Source organism: Ceratotherium simum, chromosome 26 (assembly GCF_057802395.1).
Source record: "Ceratotherium simum simum isolate JZ-2026a chromosome 26, ASM5780239v1, whole genome shotgun sequence".
NCBI lineage: Eukaryota > Metazoa > Chordata > Mammalia > Perissodactyla > Rhinocerotidae > Ceratotherium > Ceratotherium simum.
This window is the reverse complement of record NC_141925.1, coordinates 35763318-35782145: the sequence shown is the minus strand read 5'-3', so window position 1 is coordinate 35782145 and position 18828 is coordinate 35763318. Positions and strand designations below refer to the sequence as shown.

At 48.3% G+C, this 18828-nt stretch overlaps 2 protein-coding genes across 2 annotated transcripts in view; both read left to right on the top strand.

Moving 5' to 3' along the window:
* Positions 1-1913: 1913 nt before the first annotated feature.
* Positions 1914-18828, top strand: part of RADIL (Rap associating with DIL domain) — a 73372-nt gene continuing 56457 nt past the window's right edge. Inside the window, exon 1 of the mRNA XM_014795651.2 lies at positions 1914-2507. Coding sequence (XP_014651137.1) covers positions 1973-2507 — 535 coding nt within the window. The 5' untranslated portion in view covers positions 1914-1972. The remainder of the gene's footprint in view (positions 2508-18828) is intronic.
* On the top strand, positions 13884-15860 carry PAPOLB (poly(A) polymerase beta). Its single transcript, XM_014795652.2, has one exon. The coding sequence runs from the start codon at positions 13884-13886 to the stop codon at positions 15810-15812; it is 1929 nt and encodes a 642-aa protein (XP_014651138.1). The 3' UTR covers positions 15813-15860.

Here is an 18828-nt window from a genome sequence, read left to right as displayed (position 1 = left end):
AGATCTGACGAGGAGACTTGTCGCACATTCCTTGGGAGGAGAAACGGAGCCTTTGACGTGTCTCCTCCTTGATAGCTTGACTTACTAAGGCTGGAGAGCCTTGTATGCTCATTCTGCTTAGGGCACTTGACTGTTTTAAGCAAGTTCAAGTCTTCAGAAGGCTCTTACACAATGAAAGGCTTTGCAGGGTAAAGTGTAAGCAATAGGCTGTAGGAACCAGAGAAGCATCCCCCACTCCCCCAAAGGGCAGATGTTAGTGTTCAGAACCCAGTCTTCGGTGCATGAAGCTCTCAGAAGCGTTTTGAAGAGTTTGGGGTCCTCTGAGAATGTACGGTGGCTGACAGACCAGCGGGGGCGGGGAGGCTTGTTTTAGCAGAATTGGTGGCAGGTTTCCTTTTCAACCGTAATTCATGACAGCCCTGGATGGAGTGGGAGACCTGAGATAATACGACTGAAGCCCAGGTGGACAGCTAGAAAGAAACCCAGTTCATGATGGTGGTGTTAGAGGCCTGGGCAGTTTCCCTGCTTGGGTCCCTTGGGGTCAGTGTGGGTCCTTTTCTTTGGGGGGGCTCCCTAGTTGCTGTCTCCTGCCCCAAGCAGCCACCTTCACTTCCAGAAAGGCTTTTGCGGTGGCCGTGGAGCCCTGAGTGGGTCAGGACGAGGGCGCTGACTTCAGCTGAGTTTAGTGCTGACGTTCATCGCCGTGTCAGGTGCCCAGTGCTGCTCTCCCTGGGACCGGCACCACCATTTCCAGATCCTTCGTGAAAATGGAGTTTTCTTCTTTGGTCTGTCTGCCTTTGTCTCTGGTGAGGACATGAGCACAGAAGTGGGGTGCATTAGTCAGGAGATGTGTGCAGTTTTTTTATGGTCCTCCATGGATTTGTAAAGCCTTCATTTTTGTGAAGCAGAGACATCTTCCTTTTGCTCTGCCCTCCTGCTCCCACAGGAGGAACCTGATAAACTTTAAGGAACCTGATAAACTCTCTCTTTAGAACTCTCAGCCCTGGGAGCACTAAGTGCACTAAAATTATGGTTTTCTGCCACACCAAAGCGTCCCAGAGCTGTTTTCTCATTTCCCCAGCATTCTGCATCTCGGGCCTGGCCAGGGCTGCCATACCAGGCTGGATGCGGTGGGTGGAATGCGTACATTCCAGGCATGCCTCCACGGTTCTGGAGGAGCCCTTCTGTGTCCACGGTGGTCATGCGGACATTCTAGTGCTGCCATCCCCGGCAAGTGGCTCCTCCAAGCCAGGACTGGTCCGGTCCTCGAGAGGCATCCTTGGGAGGGTTTGTATTTTGAATGTCTGATCGCTTATTACTCTGTTACTGTGGCTGCAACTCTGCCTGTTTTCCTAGTTTCATCTGTGTTTGGGATGGATTTTCCATATTATAGGCTGTGGTGAAGGAGAAATGGAGTTTAAGGAGAAGGCATTTCGCACTCTCCGTTGTGTATAACTTTTCTTTGGGTGCGACGTGATCGATGGTGGGCTGCCTCCGATGAGACTGAACCAGCCCTGCTGAAAGTCTGCTCTGCAAGGACAGCTCACACCCACGCTGTCCGTCACTGTTTCCTGGCTGTGTTGTTGTGCCCAGCACCTTACAGAAGCCGGAACCCTACAGCAGAGCATGTCTTACCTTTTGGTGACCTCATCACACTTCCTAGTAATGGCTTTCCTTGAAGGGCGTTTCAGCCCATTCACACCTGCTCTATCCCCTGTGGTCCCTGCCAGCTCAGCCAGCTCCTTACTCGGGGGCTCTGTTGGGACTTGGCCGAGGGTGGCATGTCTGCTGGTTCTGCTGGGTGCTGGGCCTGGGTGGCCTATTGAGTCTGTTAGCATTGATCTGAGCCTCAGTCGCTCTCGCTGCTCCTGATGGTCAGTGCTAACCCATCTTATGTTTTTCTCCCAGGACACGGCCTTCTCCCCGCCGTTGGCCGCAGCCCTCAGTCCTCATCTATGAAGACTGGCCCACCATGTTTTATGGGACCCACTTCATCATGTCTCCACCCACCAAGAGCAAGCTGAAGCGGCAGAGTCAGCTGCTGTCCAGCATGCTGTCCCGGACGCTGAGCTACAAGTACCGCGACCTGGACGCCACCTTCTCCAGCCTGGGTGCCAGCGACGACCCCGCAGAGCTCTCCACCCAACTTTCAGCCCCTGGGGTCCTGAAGGTGTTCGGGGACAGCGTCTGCACAGGCACCCACTACAAGAGCGTCCTGGCCACCGGCACGTCCAGCGCCCAGGAGCTGGTGAAAGAGGCCCTGGAGCGGTACGCCTTGAGCCCCGAGTGCGCCAGCCAGTACGTGCTGTGTGACGTGGTGGGCCAGGCCGGCGACTCCGGGCAGCAGTGGCAGGCCGAATGCCTGCGGGTGTTTGGGGACAACGAGAAGCCCCTCTTGATCCAGGAATTGTGGAAACCCCGAGAAGGCTTGTCCCGCAGGTTCGAGCTGAGAAAGAGGTCAGACGTGGAAGAGCTGGCAGCCAAGGATGTGGACACTATGACAGCAGGTGAGCAGCGGGGAGGCGTCGGGAAAAGCTGGGGGCCGATCGGGGTGGGGGTTGAACAGGCAGAGGCGCAGGGGCCCGCTCGGGGGAAACCACAGGAAGGACAGTCAGAGCCTCCGTTACGGCGTTTGAGGACTTCGTCTTCAGTTCGCCGCTGTCACAGTGTCTGTCTTGGAGACTGCAGTTTGTCTACACTGCAGGACGCCCGCTGGTGTTCTTGAGTGGCTCCTGATGTGGTCCTGCAGTGTTGTAGGGCAGGTTCCTCCTTTTGTTTAAAGGTCCCCATCCAGCTCTCTGGCAGTCCTGCCATTAGCTGCAGAGAGCACCTTGTCCAGTGCAGGTGGCAGAGGCGTCACAGAGAGTCTTGTAGTGCCCGAGGCCCTGGGCAATCAAGTGAAAAGAGGAAGGACACCGGGCCTCCAGAGGTGACGGGGTGCATCCAGTGTGCACGGGTTCGTGGGTGCCTGGGGCAGTTGGAGGCCGTCCTGGAGGAAGGCCCAGCCTAGAAGCAGTTGGTTATTGTCCATCTGATGCATGCCAGGGGCAGCAGGCGGCTCTGAGTCCCTGCCCTAGGGCTGGAGCGTTCCGTGGCCTGTGGGCCACTGCTTTGTGTGTGGCTGTTATTCAATTGGTGGAAAGAATTTGATTATCTTAATAGGTAAGCACCATAAGCAATAATTTTTTTCAAATGCCACAAGACTCTTAAATGTATCTCAGATCATGTTTGACTTTTTCCTAGTTTCCCATAGAAAATAGTGGCTTTACATGAGCAAGTGGACTTATCTTATGTGGCCCAGAGCAGAAAGACATTTAATGGCCTCAGGAGACTTGTCACTCGATTCGTGATCCTCCAGGGTTGAAAGGGGCCTGGAGCCCTCGCTGATGTTTCGTGTGCATCGCCGAGGTGTGGTGCACGCTCATTTCCTCTAGTTCTGCTTCCAGTGTGAAGCCTGTCTTGCACCTTTGGTATATGAAGACGAGGCATGTGCAGGGCAGTGGACTCCCAGGGGCTGGGGTCCCTCAGGCCTGGCCAGGACACTGTGCCACACAGCTCCAGGGTGCCACGGCTGGTGTTGGGCAGCAGCAGCCCTCTGTTACCTTGTGCAAATTGCTTCACCTCTTTTGGCCTCAGTTTCCTGATCTGGAGGATGGGGTCATGACTCTCCCAGAGTTGAGGGGGTTAGTGAAGTAAAGTACGGAAAGCTCTTAGCGCAGCGCACGGGAAATCATAGCAGGGTACTATCATTATTTTGACAACCATTTCCTGCCGGCAGTCAGCACCCTGTACGCTTGTGGGCCGTGGTGTGCCAACGACGGGGTGGCAGGGGGTCCTTGTGACAGGGAGGGTATTTTATCACTGACGTTCTTCACAGTGGCTGGCACACGGGATAATAAAAAGAGACCAACGTGGAGTTGATGGTGTTGTTTTCAAGTCTCCTCAGACAAGGCCCGCTCACTGCCCACCCCATAGGCTCAGGCTTGAGGGGTTTGGCTTTTCATCCTGACTCTGCCTTGCTCCACTCCGGGGACTCTGGCCTATCCCCTCCTTGTTCTGGAAGGGCCGTGGCGGTGTGGGTGGAGGGAGCCGGTGTCATCGTCTGTCTGGTGTTTGCTCTGCTGAGTGGGCAGCAGAGAGCCATGAGCCAGGGCCAGCCCTGCCCCTCCTGAAGGTCACTGCACCCTGGGCACCTGGGTGGGCCCCGGAGAGCCTGCTCTGTGTCGCCCAGGTGATTGCTAGGGGGCCATGGGGACCATGTGCAGGAGGCCAGGCTTTGGCTTACTGTCACCAACCCCTTTGAGACCTTCCCTTTTACATTAGTTGAGGCAAGAGAAGGCCCAGGGCCACCACCCATTCAGCCGGATGGTGGCTTTGCAAGCCTTTCACATAAAGGGCCTATTGAGCCAGGCCGGGCTCGCTGACACACTTCTCTGGGCTGGAGCAGGTTGTGTTACCGGCCCTGAGCAGGCCTCCCGGACCCCAGGGAGTCATCCTTCCTCGCCGGCCTTCCACTCGGGAGTGGGCTGGGTCACTCTGTGCCTCCTGGCCATGCCGTCCCCTCGCCAGTGACAGTGAAGCCGGCATGGAGAGGCCTGCGGAGGCCGTGGGCTGTCTGAGCTCTCGGTGGCCCGGGCTTCCCTCCGCTCCTGACAGACACCCGGAGCTGGCTGGGGCGGGGCGGACGGCGAAGGCTCAGGGCCCTGCACCGAACTTGACCCCAAGTCCACACCTTTGAGTTAGCGTCTTTGTTTGGTTATTCTGATGATACATGAATAGTGGACACAAAACCGTACACACACCCACACACGTGCTCACACGCGGGCACACACGTGCACGGGACTGTTCCCCTGTGCAGAGAACCTGGGGCAGCCTCCTTGCATCTGTAGGTGGCCTTCCGCGCCCTCCTGGAGCGCACCTCCCAGATTCTCAGCATCTCAGAGGAACGGAACCCGAGGGAGCTGAGCCGTGGTCCCGGCCCCCCTTCCTGAGAGCTGCTTGGTGGCAGATAAAGCAGCCCAGTGTCCCCCTGCCATCCTCACCAACGGTGGGAACAAAGGGAGACTCAAAGTCGCTGCGATGTGGAGGCGGGTGAGGAGTGGAGTGGCTGTTTGGTGTCGAGGGTGGGTGACTGTTGCGTTACGTTTGACGATGAGAAAGAATCACGAGCTTGCGAGCTTGTCCGTCTGCCTGCTAGGGGAGGCTTTTCTCCATGTTCCTCACACCTGTGGTCGCATCCCCTGTCTTGTGTGCCCCTGGGGAATGGGGCTCCTGACCTCCTGCATGGCCTGTCCCTGGTGAGCCCCCAGGATGCTGATGGCGCCACAGTGCTGGCCTATCCTCAGAGAGCGGGCACCTGGCGCTGGCCTGTGCGTGGCTGTGAGGCTGCATGGTGAAATCAGTGCCTAGAAGTGGGGCGTTTCAGTGTTTAGGGGGTGGTGGATGCCACTGCAGAGCAGTGCTGCAGGGCACCTCCTTCCCTTCCTTCTTTCCCCAAAGAACAGATAAGGTTGTCGTTACTCTCTAGTGAGTGAATGGTCGACTTTATCTGGAAAAAGTGGTGGGAAAGGGAAGGGACCGCCTGTGTGTGCATGCACATGTGTGCGTGTGTGCATGTGTGTGTATGTGCATGTAAAGTGTGTGCATGTGTGTATGTGCATGCGTGTGTGTGTGCATGTGCATGTGCGTGCACAAGTGTGTGCGTATGTGAATTAATGCTGGCCTTCCCCATGTTCGGGTCCAGATTACTTAACACCCGTCACAGTAATTTCGTTATTCCAGTGATTGTTCCCACAGTAACAGACTCCCCCTGGTTGTGAGTGAGTTGGGGCTCCCTGGTTGTGCTGGTTCCAGAGGAAGCCTTTAGCCAAAGCCTATGGCGCATGTCTTGGCGGCTGTTTGGAGGTGAGCAGCAGCTGGGAGCGGGCGCCCGGGGCTGGGATCTGCCCGCAGGCCTTCCTCCGGCACGTTGGCTGGGATTCCCCAGCAGAATCAGGTGTGAAGGTGAGTGTGACAGACCCGCTTCCCGAGGGCCCTAGAATAAGAACCCCCCAGGTCTCCTCCACCATTTGGGCCTGGTTAGGCGCCCATGGTGAGGCACTCAGGCCCTTTTGGGTTTTGTTTTCCATAAATATTGCCTCTTCGCAGCTGCCAGCTTCCCCCTGATTTCCAGAGTATCAAAATATTGTGTGTCGGCTCTGGGAGAGAGGCGGCTGTGTGGGTGGGGCTGCAGTGCACTCTTACTGCATTTTCCCACGAGGCCGCTCTTGAGGCCCGTGCCACGGGGAGAGGGCCCTGGGTCCTCCACGAGATAAAGACAGTGATCAGTCACTCTCGCTTTGGGGAGGGGTGGCGGCTGGGCCATGTGGTTTTCGTCAGCGGCTTGGGAAGGGCGAGAGGGTTTATTTGTGTTCCCAGGACGGAAGAACATATTTGGACTGGATTTCTCAGCCTCAGCCCCGCTGACATTTAGAGCTGAGAGTTTGCTGTGGGGCCGCCTGTGTGTTGGAGGATGCTTAGCAGGGCCTCTACCTGTTAGACGCCAGGAGCACCTCTACCAGTTGTGGCAACCAAAAATGTCCCCGGACATTGCCAAGCACCCCTGGCAAACTTGCCCTCAACTGGGGACCACTGATCTGGACCTAGCGGCCTGACTCAGCTTGGGAGAGCTCGGCTTGTTGGCCACGCCAGCGCTTCCCCGTTGGGGCCGTGGCCGTGTGCCCTCATGACATCGGGCCACGCTGTCCCTCCTGGGGCGCTCTCTGAGGGACTTGGGGAGCCTTGGAAGCCCAGGGTCTTGAGGAGGGTGATGTGCGGAGCTTCTTTTTGTGCCTGTGGACGCCTTTCTGTGTGGCCTTCTTGGCCCTCAGAGCCTTGGTGTGGCTCCGTTCCTGGTAGGCAGGGCCTCCTTTGCTTTGGTGCCCTCTTCAGAGCAAGGCAGGCTCAGAGCGTTTCTGCAGCCGCTGCGGCCTGAGGTGATCTCTGCAACTCCGGGGACATCTCTGCATCGGTCCCTGGAGTGTGATGAACTGCTCTTCATATGTCTGCGTGGTATCGCGCAGACAGTAGGTGCTTGCGAAGTGCCCGTTTAGGGATTGATGCAAGTTAGAAGAGCAAGCTCCTCTGTAAGGCTCAGCTTCCGCGTGCATCTAAGATTCCAGGGTTGGAATCCATTTTCTTTGCAGGTGGAGGGGGGGATGGGGAGGTGGCAGGGCGATTGTCCACCGGAGCAAGTCGTGTCCACTGATGCGCTGCCCTGGCTCCTGACAGCGCCACCTGTCCGCCTCCCCCGTCCTCCAGGCCCAGCTCGAGTGGCCGGCGGTGACAGACGTGTCATCTCCGAGCACGCGACTTGGGTGTGCATGTGTCGTCCCACCTTGTCATCCAGGGACGGGCAGACAGGGCCTGAACCCCCAGTGACAGACGGGGACGTTCGGGCTCCACTTGAAACCCCTGCTGTCTCCGTCTGCTAATTGTGCACTGGGAATTCTGTCCTCATACGTCCCCCCACCTCTTGGTGATCGTTTTCGTCTGACGTTTTTCCCTTCTGCTGTGAATCTGATTTATAATAACTTATCTCAGGATGAAGGAGGAAATCTGGATTTTTTCTCCTTTTGTTTAGAAGTAACTGCCTCGAGCGTGAGTGAGACTTCCTTTGAGCGTATTCTCAGTGTTTATTTTATGTGGTTTGGTGAACCCCCAACATTTTTCATCAGTCTAAAACTAGAAAAGTTATTGAACTTAAAACACATTTTGGAGGATTTTTAATTCAAAGAGAACATAAAGTTGGTTAGTTGCTCACAGCCAGTGTCATCCTTCAATTCACTGCTTAGATTAAAAAAAAATTGTAGCCTTCAGAGTCACATAGAAGTGCAGTGTCAACAGGGGGCTTAACGGCCCTGTTCTCCTGAGCTAGGTGGTGCCCACCTGGGCCTGGCTGGCAGCACCCCCTCCTCCCCTGGGAGACTTCCGGCCACATTATGTAAGGAGCCTCCCAAGGGAGCTGCTCAGTGCTTAACACAGAAAACACAGGGGGATCATAACTGGGTAAAATGTTTGAAAGACATCAATCATAAGAGGAGTTGGCAAACATATGGCCAGGGTGGACACTGCAGGGGAGGAATTTAGCCAGCAAAGGAAGTGCGTGCCTGCAGGGAGCAGAGCCCTCCCCGGTGTTTGAGCACTGGCCACTGTCACAGAAGGGATTAGGTGTCAGCTTGAGGGGATGAGCAAGAGCACCAGCCATTTTTCAACCCTCCAGTTCTGTGATCCCAATTCACAGTTCTCCATTTTCCTTGGCATTTGGCCCCAAATTGGAATACTCAAAATGTGAGAGATGTTTATAGTTGTCATAAATGACTTGCGATTTTATAAACTAAACTGCACTTAAAACCATTTCACAGTTTTACTGAAATTGACTTAAAAATTCTAGAAGTATATTTAAAAAAATTCATTAGCCAGCATTTGCTGTCCAACCACTACAGCAAATCAACTCATTACTTGTGTTGTACCAGATTTCAGTAGAATGAATCATCCTCTTCAAAGTCGTCTTGAAACAGACAGACAGAAAAGCAAAATTTTGAATTTCGTTAAATGGAAATAGAGACCTCACTTTGTCCGGTCAACCACCTGAAGCATTTCCAAGGGGTATTAACATATTACTAATTATGTTTTTATTAACATTTAAACCATGTTGATATCTGTTGGTTCCCAATAGTGACTTATAATGTTGGTTGAAAGATTCTGGGGATGTATTTAAATCATATAGAGTAGAGTCTCTCATGGTTTTATTTTATTTTATTATTTTTTTTGTGAGGAAGATCAGCCCTGAGCTAACATCCATGCTAATCCTCTTCTTTTTGCTGAGGAGGACCGGCTCTGAGCTAACATCTATTGCCAATCCTCCTCCTTTTTTCCCCCAAAGCCCCAGTAGATAGTTGTATGTCATAGTTGCACATCCTTCTAGTTTCTGTATGTGGGACGCGGCCTCAGCTTGGCCGGAGAAGCGGTGCGTTGGTGCGCGCCCGGGATCCGAACCCGAGCCGCCAGTAGCAGAGCATGTGCACTTAACCGCTAAGCCATGGGGCCGGCCCTCTCATGGTTTTAGATAATAGGCTAATGTAGACAGAGAATGCTAGCCAAGTATCTTTTTTTTCTTCTGAAGGTTAAAGTGGCAGAGATATTTCCAGATGGTTCCAGACGTCCTGAACACACGTTCAGATATGTACAGAGTGAAAACAGTAAACGAGGCTGAGTCCACCTTCTTTGCTGTGCTGTCCTTGCACAGACCGAGTCCATCTTTATGAAAGGACGCTGGTTCTCAAATGCCCGAGATAGGTTTGAACAGATGAGCAGGGGTAGGGGCGGGTGACCTTCTTAGCTCTGAGACGTGTGGTAAAGCCATGGTAGTTGAAACCAGCTGGTTTGGAGGCAGGAGCGTTCAAGTAGACTAGAGAAGCCTAGAGAGGGCAGAGGCACACCTGTGTTGACTGGCCTGATGGGAATTGGGTGTGATGTAGCGTGCATCACAAGTCGTGGGGAGAGGATTTTGTAAATGGTTTTGGGATAATTGGCTTCAGCTATCTGGAGAAAAATAAACTTGGATCCTTACTCCAAATGCATTAAAGACCTAGGTGTCAAAGGTCAAATTATAGAGCCCAAAGAAAGACTTCATAAAGAAGGCTTAAAAGGCACAAACCACAAGGGGGAGAGGTAGACGGGTTTGATTATATCAAAGTTTAAACTTTCTCTTCAACTAAGGATACTATACAGATAAGAATAAGATTGGCCTGGGCTGGCCCCGTGGCTTAGCGGTTAAGTGCTCACGCTCTGCTGCTGGCGGCCCGGGTTCGGATCCCGGGCGTGCACCGAGGCACTGCTTCTCTGGCCATGCTGAGGCCGTGTCCCACATACAGCAACTAGAAGGGTGTGCAACCATGACATACAACTATCTACTGGGGCTTTGGGGGAAAAATAAATGAATAAATAAAAAGAATAAGATTGGCCTGTGGTGCTGGATGTGAAGCCAGTTCATTGCTTTTGACTGAGGCATAGTTTTCCATCGTATGCAGATACCACATTATCCATTCCCTAATCGTGGGCACTCAGGTGCATCTAGCTTCTTCCTACGACAGACAGTGGCACAATGACCCTCTTGAGGGCTTGTGCAGAGTTCTCTGGGGGTATTCTCCCAGGAATGGAATTGCTGGATTGTAGATAGGTCCACTTTATTTCCTAGTGAGCACTGCCGGACAGCAGCTTCTCCAGAAAGGCTGCTACAACAATGGCGTGCTTTCTTATGTGGCTCTTCCAATCCTTACGCGCTGAGTATGAGCCCTCCTCCCTTGACTAACACAAATCTCCCCTGGAAATGCTTTCAAATCAAAAGTTGCCGCTGTACAGTGGGCTGCTAGAGTCATGCAGCCATAGAAACTCTCTGCAGCCAACTGGTGTGAGCAGCTGTGAACGGAGTCGTGCAGTGATTTCCCAAATATCACAATGTGTAGATTTGAAACTGCCCATCTACCTAGTCAAAACTCAAGGATTGAGTCTTCTGGATATTGATTTGCCAGTGACTTGAAGGAGAAAGAATTTTCTTTTTTGTTCTGATTCATTCATTTATTTGTCAGCCAATACTTGTTGAGTGCTGCCATGCGCTAGGTACTGGATATGCAGCAGTTGACAAAACAAATAGGCCATGTTCTCGTGAAGCCAAGAGTCTGGTGGGAAATAAAGAGGACGATGCAGTTACTTGAAAAACATACAGTTACAGATTGTGATATGTGCTATGAAAGAACAGTACAGGTGCTAATTTAGCATGAGGATCAGGGAGATTCTCTCTGAGGAGATGAAATTTAAGCCAGTCTCAAAGATGACAAGACACTAACCAGGTGAAGATCAGTGGACAGTTGGTGGGGCAGGGAGAGCTTTCTGGGCAGAGGGAATAGCACTGTGCAAAGACCCAGGGATGAGAGAGAATGAAGCAAATGTGAGGCACTGAAAGAAGGCCACTGTGGCTGGAGCATAGGGGGGAGGCTGTGGGGGGGAGGCTGGAGAGATGGTCAGGGGAAAGACCAACCTGGGTTGTTAGGTATTTTGGATTTTAGGCTAAGTTTAATGGGAGGCCACTGGAGGGGTTAAAAGACCACTCTGGCTACTAGGTAGAGAATACTTTGAGAAGGTCAGTAATAGGAGATTAATTGGGTTATTGTAGGAGTCTAGTAAGAGTTAATAGTGGCTTGGACTAGAGTTATGAGGGAACTAGGTGGAGAGAAGTGGATGAATCCCAAATATACTGTGGAGTAGAATTGACGGCATTTGTAAATGAACTGGATGTTGAGGATGAAAAAGAGGGGAGGTGTCAAGAATGATTCCCAGGTTTCTGGTATGAGCAGCTGGGTAGACGGAGATGCCATTACTAAAATGGAGACTACTGAGAGAGAAACAAAATTATGGAGGAAGAGGAAGAGTTCCCTTTCGACCGTGTTAAGTTTGAGACATCCAAATGGAGCTGGCAGATAGGAAGTCAGATAATATGGACCTGGAGCTCAGAAGAGTCTGATATAAAAAATTAAATCAATTGATAAATAGGCGATATTTAAAGCTGTGGAAATTGATTACCCAGGTAGTGAATGCACATACAATGAGGAGAAATGAGGGCTTAACATGGAAACTGGAGGAACTCCAACTTTTAAGGGCTAAGTAAGAGAGGAGCAGTCAGCAAATTAGACTGAGAAGAAGCCAGAGATGTATAAGACAACACAAAAGTGTGGTGCCATGGAGGCCAAGATGAGGCTGCTACAGGTCAAAAAAGATGTAGACCATAGGATCCATTTGATTAAGCAACATAGAAGTCACCAAAGACCTTACTGAAAGCTGTGTCACTGGAATGTTAAGCATGCAAACCATATTGAAATGGGTTGAAAAATAGGTACTTATGGCAATATGTAGGATTAATTATCCTGAAAAATCTTTCTGTATAAAGTACCCAGAAGTACTGAATGAAATATAACAAATCTCCTTTTAGATGCATAGCTGAATACCCAAGAAAATAAAAGAAGTCCCTAGGGGTGAAAAAAAAACAACAACAAAAGAGAGGAACTTTCAAACCTCAGAATCTTAGCTGATTCTGAAGCTGTAATTGCCCTGGAGGTATTTGCCAGTCTTGGTAACTAAGAAACTTAAGTTTAATGGCTGCCTAAGAAAGTGACATAGAGCCTTCAGACTTTAAGAGGTAGGGAGTTGGAACTGAGACCCCCAACTGGAACCCTCAAAGGGTGACATATTGAATGAAAATATGGAACAGGAAGAATCCTCTACCTGGTAAAAGGAGATGACAAAGAGTTATCTTTCTTGACTGGGGCTCTGGGTGGGGAAAACTAAAGACTCTTCCCTAGAATTGAACACTGCTCTTACTCTCACATGTGTTTGAGGTTCAAAAATCACACTACTTATGTGATCTGGATAACCCTTGGATAAGAGTTTAAATTCCAGTGTACATAATTTGATAGTGCACAAGGACATCTCATAGAAACAAAGCAAATCCTCTTTGGAAGGACACATCCTTCATACAGGCATCTCGAGCCTTGCCAGAGGTGAGCTCACAATCTAAAATTATAAGACACATGAAGCAATGCCACTTTAAATGAGCAAGTAGAAAACAACAAACTATAAAATCAGAGTAGGAATTGGGACTGTTATAGAATATTGAGTAAATATGTTTAAAATGTTTAAAGAAATAAAAAGTAGAAAGAAAACAGGAAAGAACAGAATGTCATCCAAAGGCAGGCAGGGAAGATTTGGAAAAGAACAAGATAATGCTTCTAGTAATAAAAACATAAGCATTTAAATGGATACTTCAGTGATGGCTAAACAGCAGACTAAATGCAACTGAAGAGAGAATTGGAGAACTGAGAGGTAGATCTGGTATCACCCGGAAAGAAACATGGGTGAAGAGACATGGAGAACAGAACCAGAAGGTCTATCATGTGTCACATGACGAGAATCAAGAGAATGGAGGGGAGAACATATTGAAGGACATGCCTGAGAATCTTTCAGAGGTCATGACGTTAAAAGCATGAAACTCAGGAATCAGGATGTATCTTGTATAAGGTAAATAAAAAGGAATGTACCCCTTGACACCTAGTGGTGGTACTGCAGGAACCAAGGACAGAGAAGATTTCAACAGCTGCCAAAAAGAAAAGACAGGTGAGCAGCAGTTTAGCCTGACTGCAGACTACTCAACAAGAACCATGGCAACCAGAAGACAGCAGATAGGACCTGGAAGGCGTGGAGAGAACAGAACCGTCAACCCAGAGTTACAGTCCTAGCTCAACCATCATCCAGGCACCGGGCCACAGAGGACACCACGGGAGCTGCTGCCCACCAGCAGACTCTTGCTGTAAAGAGACTTCTCAAGGATGTGCCTTCAGGGGAAGGCCACCTGAAGACGCCCGTGGAGGGGAAGTAGATCTGAGGTGTAAAAGGAAATGGTGAGCAAGGAACTAGATGGGTGGGTCTGGGTAAATGTCTAAAACAGTAATAACAAGCCCGAAAACGAAAGTGCACCCCTGCCCACTACCACCGGCCTGAAGCACGTGGTGCATCGCTGGAAACTACAACTCCCGTGAGGCTCTGCGCAGCGCGCGGGTGCCCTGGCATGCGTGCTGTGCGTGGCCGTTCTAGAATGTCGTGCCGAGGGCCCGGGCGCCATGTTGGGGCCGAGGGGACAGCGGAGAGGCGCTTGAAGCGGCGGGAGTGGAGCGGGAGTGTGTTGGACCTGGGCTGGTAGGAGCCCCGCCCCTCCCGCGTCAGCGGATCATGACCCGGGCGGCCGCAGAGGTCGCGGTGGCGGGGGACGTGGCGTGGCTGGGCTGGTGCTAGAGATGATGCCGTTTCCGGTGACAGCCCCGGGCCCACAGCAGACCCCGACATCGCCCAAGCACCATGGCATCTCCTGCCCCATCAGTTTAGCACCCCCCAAGGAGACTGACTGCATACTCACCCAGAAACTGATCGAAACCCTGAAGCCCTTTGGGGTTTTTGAAGAGGAAGAGGAACTGCAGCGCAGGATTTTAATTTTGGAAAAATTAAATAATCTGGTAAAGGAATGGATACGAGAAATCAGTGAACGCAAGAGTCTTCCACAATCTGTAATTGAAAATGTCGGAGGGAAGATCTTCACATTCGGCTCTTACAGATTAGGAGTGCACACGAAAGGGGCGGACATAGATGCCTTGTGCGTGGCACCAAGACATGTTGACCGAAGTGACTTTTTCACCTCCTTCTATGATAAATTGAAACTACACGAAGAAGTGAAAGATTTAAGGGCTGTTGAGGAGGCATTTGTACCAGTTATCAAACTGTGTTTTGATGGGATAGAGATTGATATTTTGTTTGCAAGATTAGCACTGCAGACTATTCCGGAAGATTTGGACCTAAGAGATGATAGTCTGCTTAAAAATTTAGATATTAGATGCATAAGAAGTCTTAACGGTTGCCGAGTAACTGATGAAATTTTACATCTTGTACCAAACATTGACAACTTCAGGTTAACTCTCAGAGCCATCAAACTGTGGGCCAAATGCCACAATATCTATTCCAATATATTAGGTTTCCTAGGAGGTGTTTCCTGGGCTATGCTAGTAGCAAGAACTTGCCAGCTTTATCCAAATGCAATAGCGTCAACTCTCGTCCGTAAATTTTTCTTGGTATTTTCCGAATGGGAATGGCCAAATCCAGTGCTGCTCAAAGAGCCTGAAGAACAGAATCTTAATTTGCCTGTATGGGACCCAAGGGTAAACCCCAGTGACAGGTACCATCTTATGCCTATAATTACACCAGCATACCCACAGCAGAACTCCACATACAATGTTTCTGTTTCAACAAGGATGGTCATGATCGAGGAGTTTAAACAAGGGCTTGCTATCACACATGAAATTTTGCTGAGTAAGGCAGAGTGGTCCAAACTTTTTGAAGCACCAAGCTTCTTTCAAAAGTACAAGCACTATATCGTACTTCTAGCAAGTGCACCAACTGAAAAACAACACCTAGAATGGGTGGGCTTGGTGGAATCAAAAATCCGAATCCTGGTTGGAAGCTTGGAGAAGAATGAATTTATTACACTGGCACATGTGAATCCACAGTCATTTCCAGCACCCAAAGAAAATCCCGACAAGGAAGAATTTCGTACCATGTGGGTGATTGGGTTAGTGTTAAAAAAGCCAGAAAACTCTGAAGTTCTCAGTATTGATCTTACCTATGACATCCAGTCTTTCACAGACACAGTTTGTAGGCAAGCAATAAATAGTAAGATGTTTGAGATGGACATGAAGATTGCTGCAATGCATTTAAAAAGAAAGGAACTTCATCAACTACTACCTAATCATGCGTTTCAGAAAAAGAAAACAGATTCCACGGAAGGTGTCAGGTTGACAGCTTTGAATGATGGCAGCCTCAACTTGTCTGTAGACAGTGAAGACAGCATGTCTGTGCCTTTACCTACTAGCACTGTGAAGACAAGCCCAATGACTGGCAGCTCTCAGGGCAGGAACAGTTCTGCCCTGGCTGTAATGACAGCACCTGTGACCAGCGTACAGGTGTCTGAAGTTTCCTCGCAACAACTGAATCCCAGTGACTGCTCAGGGAGTGCGTCGAGTGAAGGCATTCCTCAGACTGCCTTGCACCCAGCCATTTCTCCACCACCAAAGACCGCGGTCACCAGAGTTGTTTCTTCAACGTGTCTGGTAAACCATCCACCCCGGCCTTCAGGGAGTGCAGCCACAAACATAGCTAACCCTATAGTAGGAGTCTAGAGGACATTCTCACCTCATACAGAAGAAAGGACCAAGGACCCCAAAACAGAAGAGGAACAGTCTCCTAAAGAGACAAGTACGACCCGATTAGAAACTCTTCACACAGCAGCTTCTCTGTTGGCCTTGCGGGAAACATCCAGTGCAGACCTTTCCAGAATCCCTGCTCTCCCTGCAAATCCTGTTCCTGTTATCAAGAATTCAATAAAACAGATTGAACTGACAAAAGCAACCTGGAGGGTCCATAAACAATACCTGCCAACTCAACCTGTTGTCTTCAAATGCGAAAGGAGGAGAAGGAAGGGTACCAAACTAGATAGGAGTCAAAATAGGTTTAAGCTTATTTGGTAACTTCCTTTACTGGGCTAATCTTGATCGGAAGTCCAGGTTGGTATGCGAAGCTAGAAATACTATTGTTAATGTGTCAGATTATTAATGTGTCAGCAACAGTTATATTAACTATTTCAAAGGACTATTGCCCTTAAGGAGAAAAAAAAGAGAAAAACCCTCCACTATATTTGTACCCGTGGCTGACATCTGGACTGGATTTATGTTTGATGCATTGCTGGGGAAAATTTGCAATACAAACCGGTATCAGAATTTCTTATATTGATGATGCACTTTATGTATCTTTTTATTAGAAAGTAGAACTAATTTTAGGTTTTGCAGCTTGATGAAATTTAGTTTTTTTCCTGAAGACTTTTCTTCATTATTAATCTTCATGTTGGGTCCCATTGTGCAGTGGTGTACTCCAGAAGAAGCACGAAAGTACATCTAACTCAGTCCCTGTGAGGTAGCTGTGACACTTCAGAATGAAATGTCAACTCTTAGGGTGTATATTTGACATGAAGCAGTGATTAGTAAGTCTTTGGTTTTGATGGGACATGATCAAGAAATGAGATCTTGGTTTTATCTGTATCTAGTGCGTACAATCAGCAATCAAAGAGCATGCATTGCCTTGGAGCTCACCGAGTTCCGTGCTGTCTTTTCCTTAATCATCTGTCCTAAAGCAGGAAGGCTTTTTATGTCCTCCCCCTCCTCTTTGCTCTTATGTGTGCTCTTACAATGTGTGCTTGTACGTTGCTTCATAAAAAACCCAGAATGCTAATATTTTCTTAACCATAATGTGAAACCAACAATCCTGTGGTCACATGGCACAAAACACTAAATTTTGGTTCCATGGCTAATATTTTAGTAAAACGTTACTAAAAGTAATGCCCGTGAAACACGTTATCAATCTTGGATGGCCATTCTCTCTCTACATATGAGAAATTTTGTATACTCCACAGAATACCTACTTATAGTGAAGTTAATTTCCAGTTTAAATGTGTAAGCAAAAAGGCATTTTCTCCGAGAATTTTAAACCAATTTTTATTTTTAAACGACTTACTAAAATTCATCAGTGAATTTTTACGTGTAGAAACAAAAAATAAATTCTAGCAAGTATTTGACATCTACTCAGCTTTCTACTCTTTTGTTTTATCCTACAAAAGATTAGGCATACCTTTCTTTAAATTAAAAAAAAAGAGCACTCATAATTAAGCAGCAGAACACTCATATTTAGGAAACGTGAATGACAGCAGATGTAGATGAATGAAAACTGAGCCTTAATTGGGACACAGCAAACCTAACAGGTTTTCCACTTAGCCTGATTCTGATCTTCCCCTCCCCTGATTGTGTTCCTTTCTACCACATGTGCATTTTTCACGTTAAACTGTAGTTTCTTAAACCCTTTCCCGATTTGTCTAGATTAATTTTCCAAGGTTGGAATATAGTCTTTCTCCTCTCACGCTCTGCAGTAACTGAGGCTTTCTTCTCCCCGTTCTTTCTGATATCCAGGACAGGACGTGCCCATTTCCCCTCTCTGCTCTGTGCAGTCGCCTTGCCTTTCCACCACCTTGATAAGTCAGGTGAGGTGTGCACGGTGCCTGTGTATCGCGAATAGCTGTGGTGTCAGGTTGAAATTGCCAGGCACAAATTTAGTCTTGTCATTTTGTTTACACATAGGGGAAAATTAGCTTATTAAATGTTTCATGTAACTGCACTTGTTTTACCGAGCTGGAAACTTGGAACTTTTTAATTCTAGTTTTTATTACCTGAATATCTGACAATTTTTTTCATATGATGTATATAGTGTCTCGTGGCTGGAGTTTGTTTTATAGTATCTGTACTCCTTGTATTTTTCAAGTGCTATTTTGAAAACAGATGATGTATTTCTCCATTAAAAACACAATAAAAATAAACAGCAAAGAAGCAAGCAAAGGGTTTTAAATCTGATAATAAGGGTTCAGATGTTCATACATTGTTCCAGAGGAGGGTGTAGACACTGATGAACTTTTCGACTTTATTAAAGTCTAGAATTCATGTTATAATGTTAGGGGAAAATATGGAAAGGTTAAAATTTCAAATCAATAAAGGTGAAAAATGGAGATAAAAAATCTTAATCCAAAAGAAGGCAGGAAAGAAAGGAGGGGGAAAATGTAGAAAAAACTATGTGAAAAGAAAATACAATCTAAGATGGTGGAAATGAAACCAAATATATCTGTCACTATATATAATAAATGGACCAAACTTCCTGACTAAAAGAGATTGTCAGATTCCATGGAAAAACTAAGTCCAGCTGTATGCTCTTTTATTTACAAGAGACACACCCAAAATGTAAGACATAAAAGAATGGAAAAAAGATATGCTAAGGAAAAGAAGCTGTCATAGTAACAATACCGTCCAAACAGATTCCAAAGCAAAAATAATTACTAGAGACAAAAGGACCACTGTATTAATGAGAGAAGAAATAATGCACCAGGAAAATGGAACAATTTAAAACTTGCTTGCACCTAATAAACTAGCCTCTACATAAAATAACAAAGCAAAGATGAACAGAAATTGCCAAAAGTGTCATCATCATAGAAGATTTTAAAACAGCTCTTTCATTAATTAATATCAAGCAGACTGAAAAAATGGAAACATTTTCAACACAACAGCAGTGGTTGGCAAACGTTTTCTGTAAAGGGCCAGACAG

Bases quoted from the DNA above. Each gene is read 5' to 3' on its own strand.
- PAPOLB (XM_014795652.2), top strand. From the start codon at position 13,884: ATGATGCCGTTTCCGGTGACAGCCCCGGGCCCACAGCAGACCCCGACA.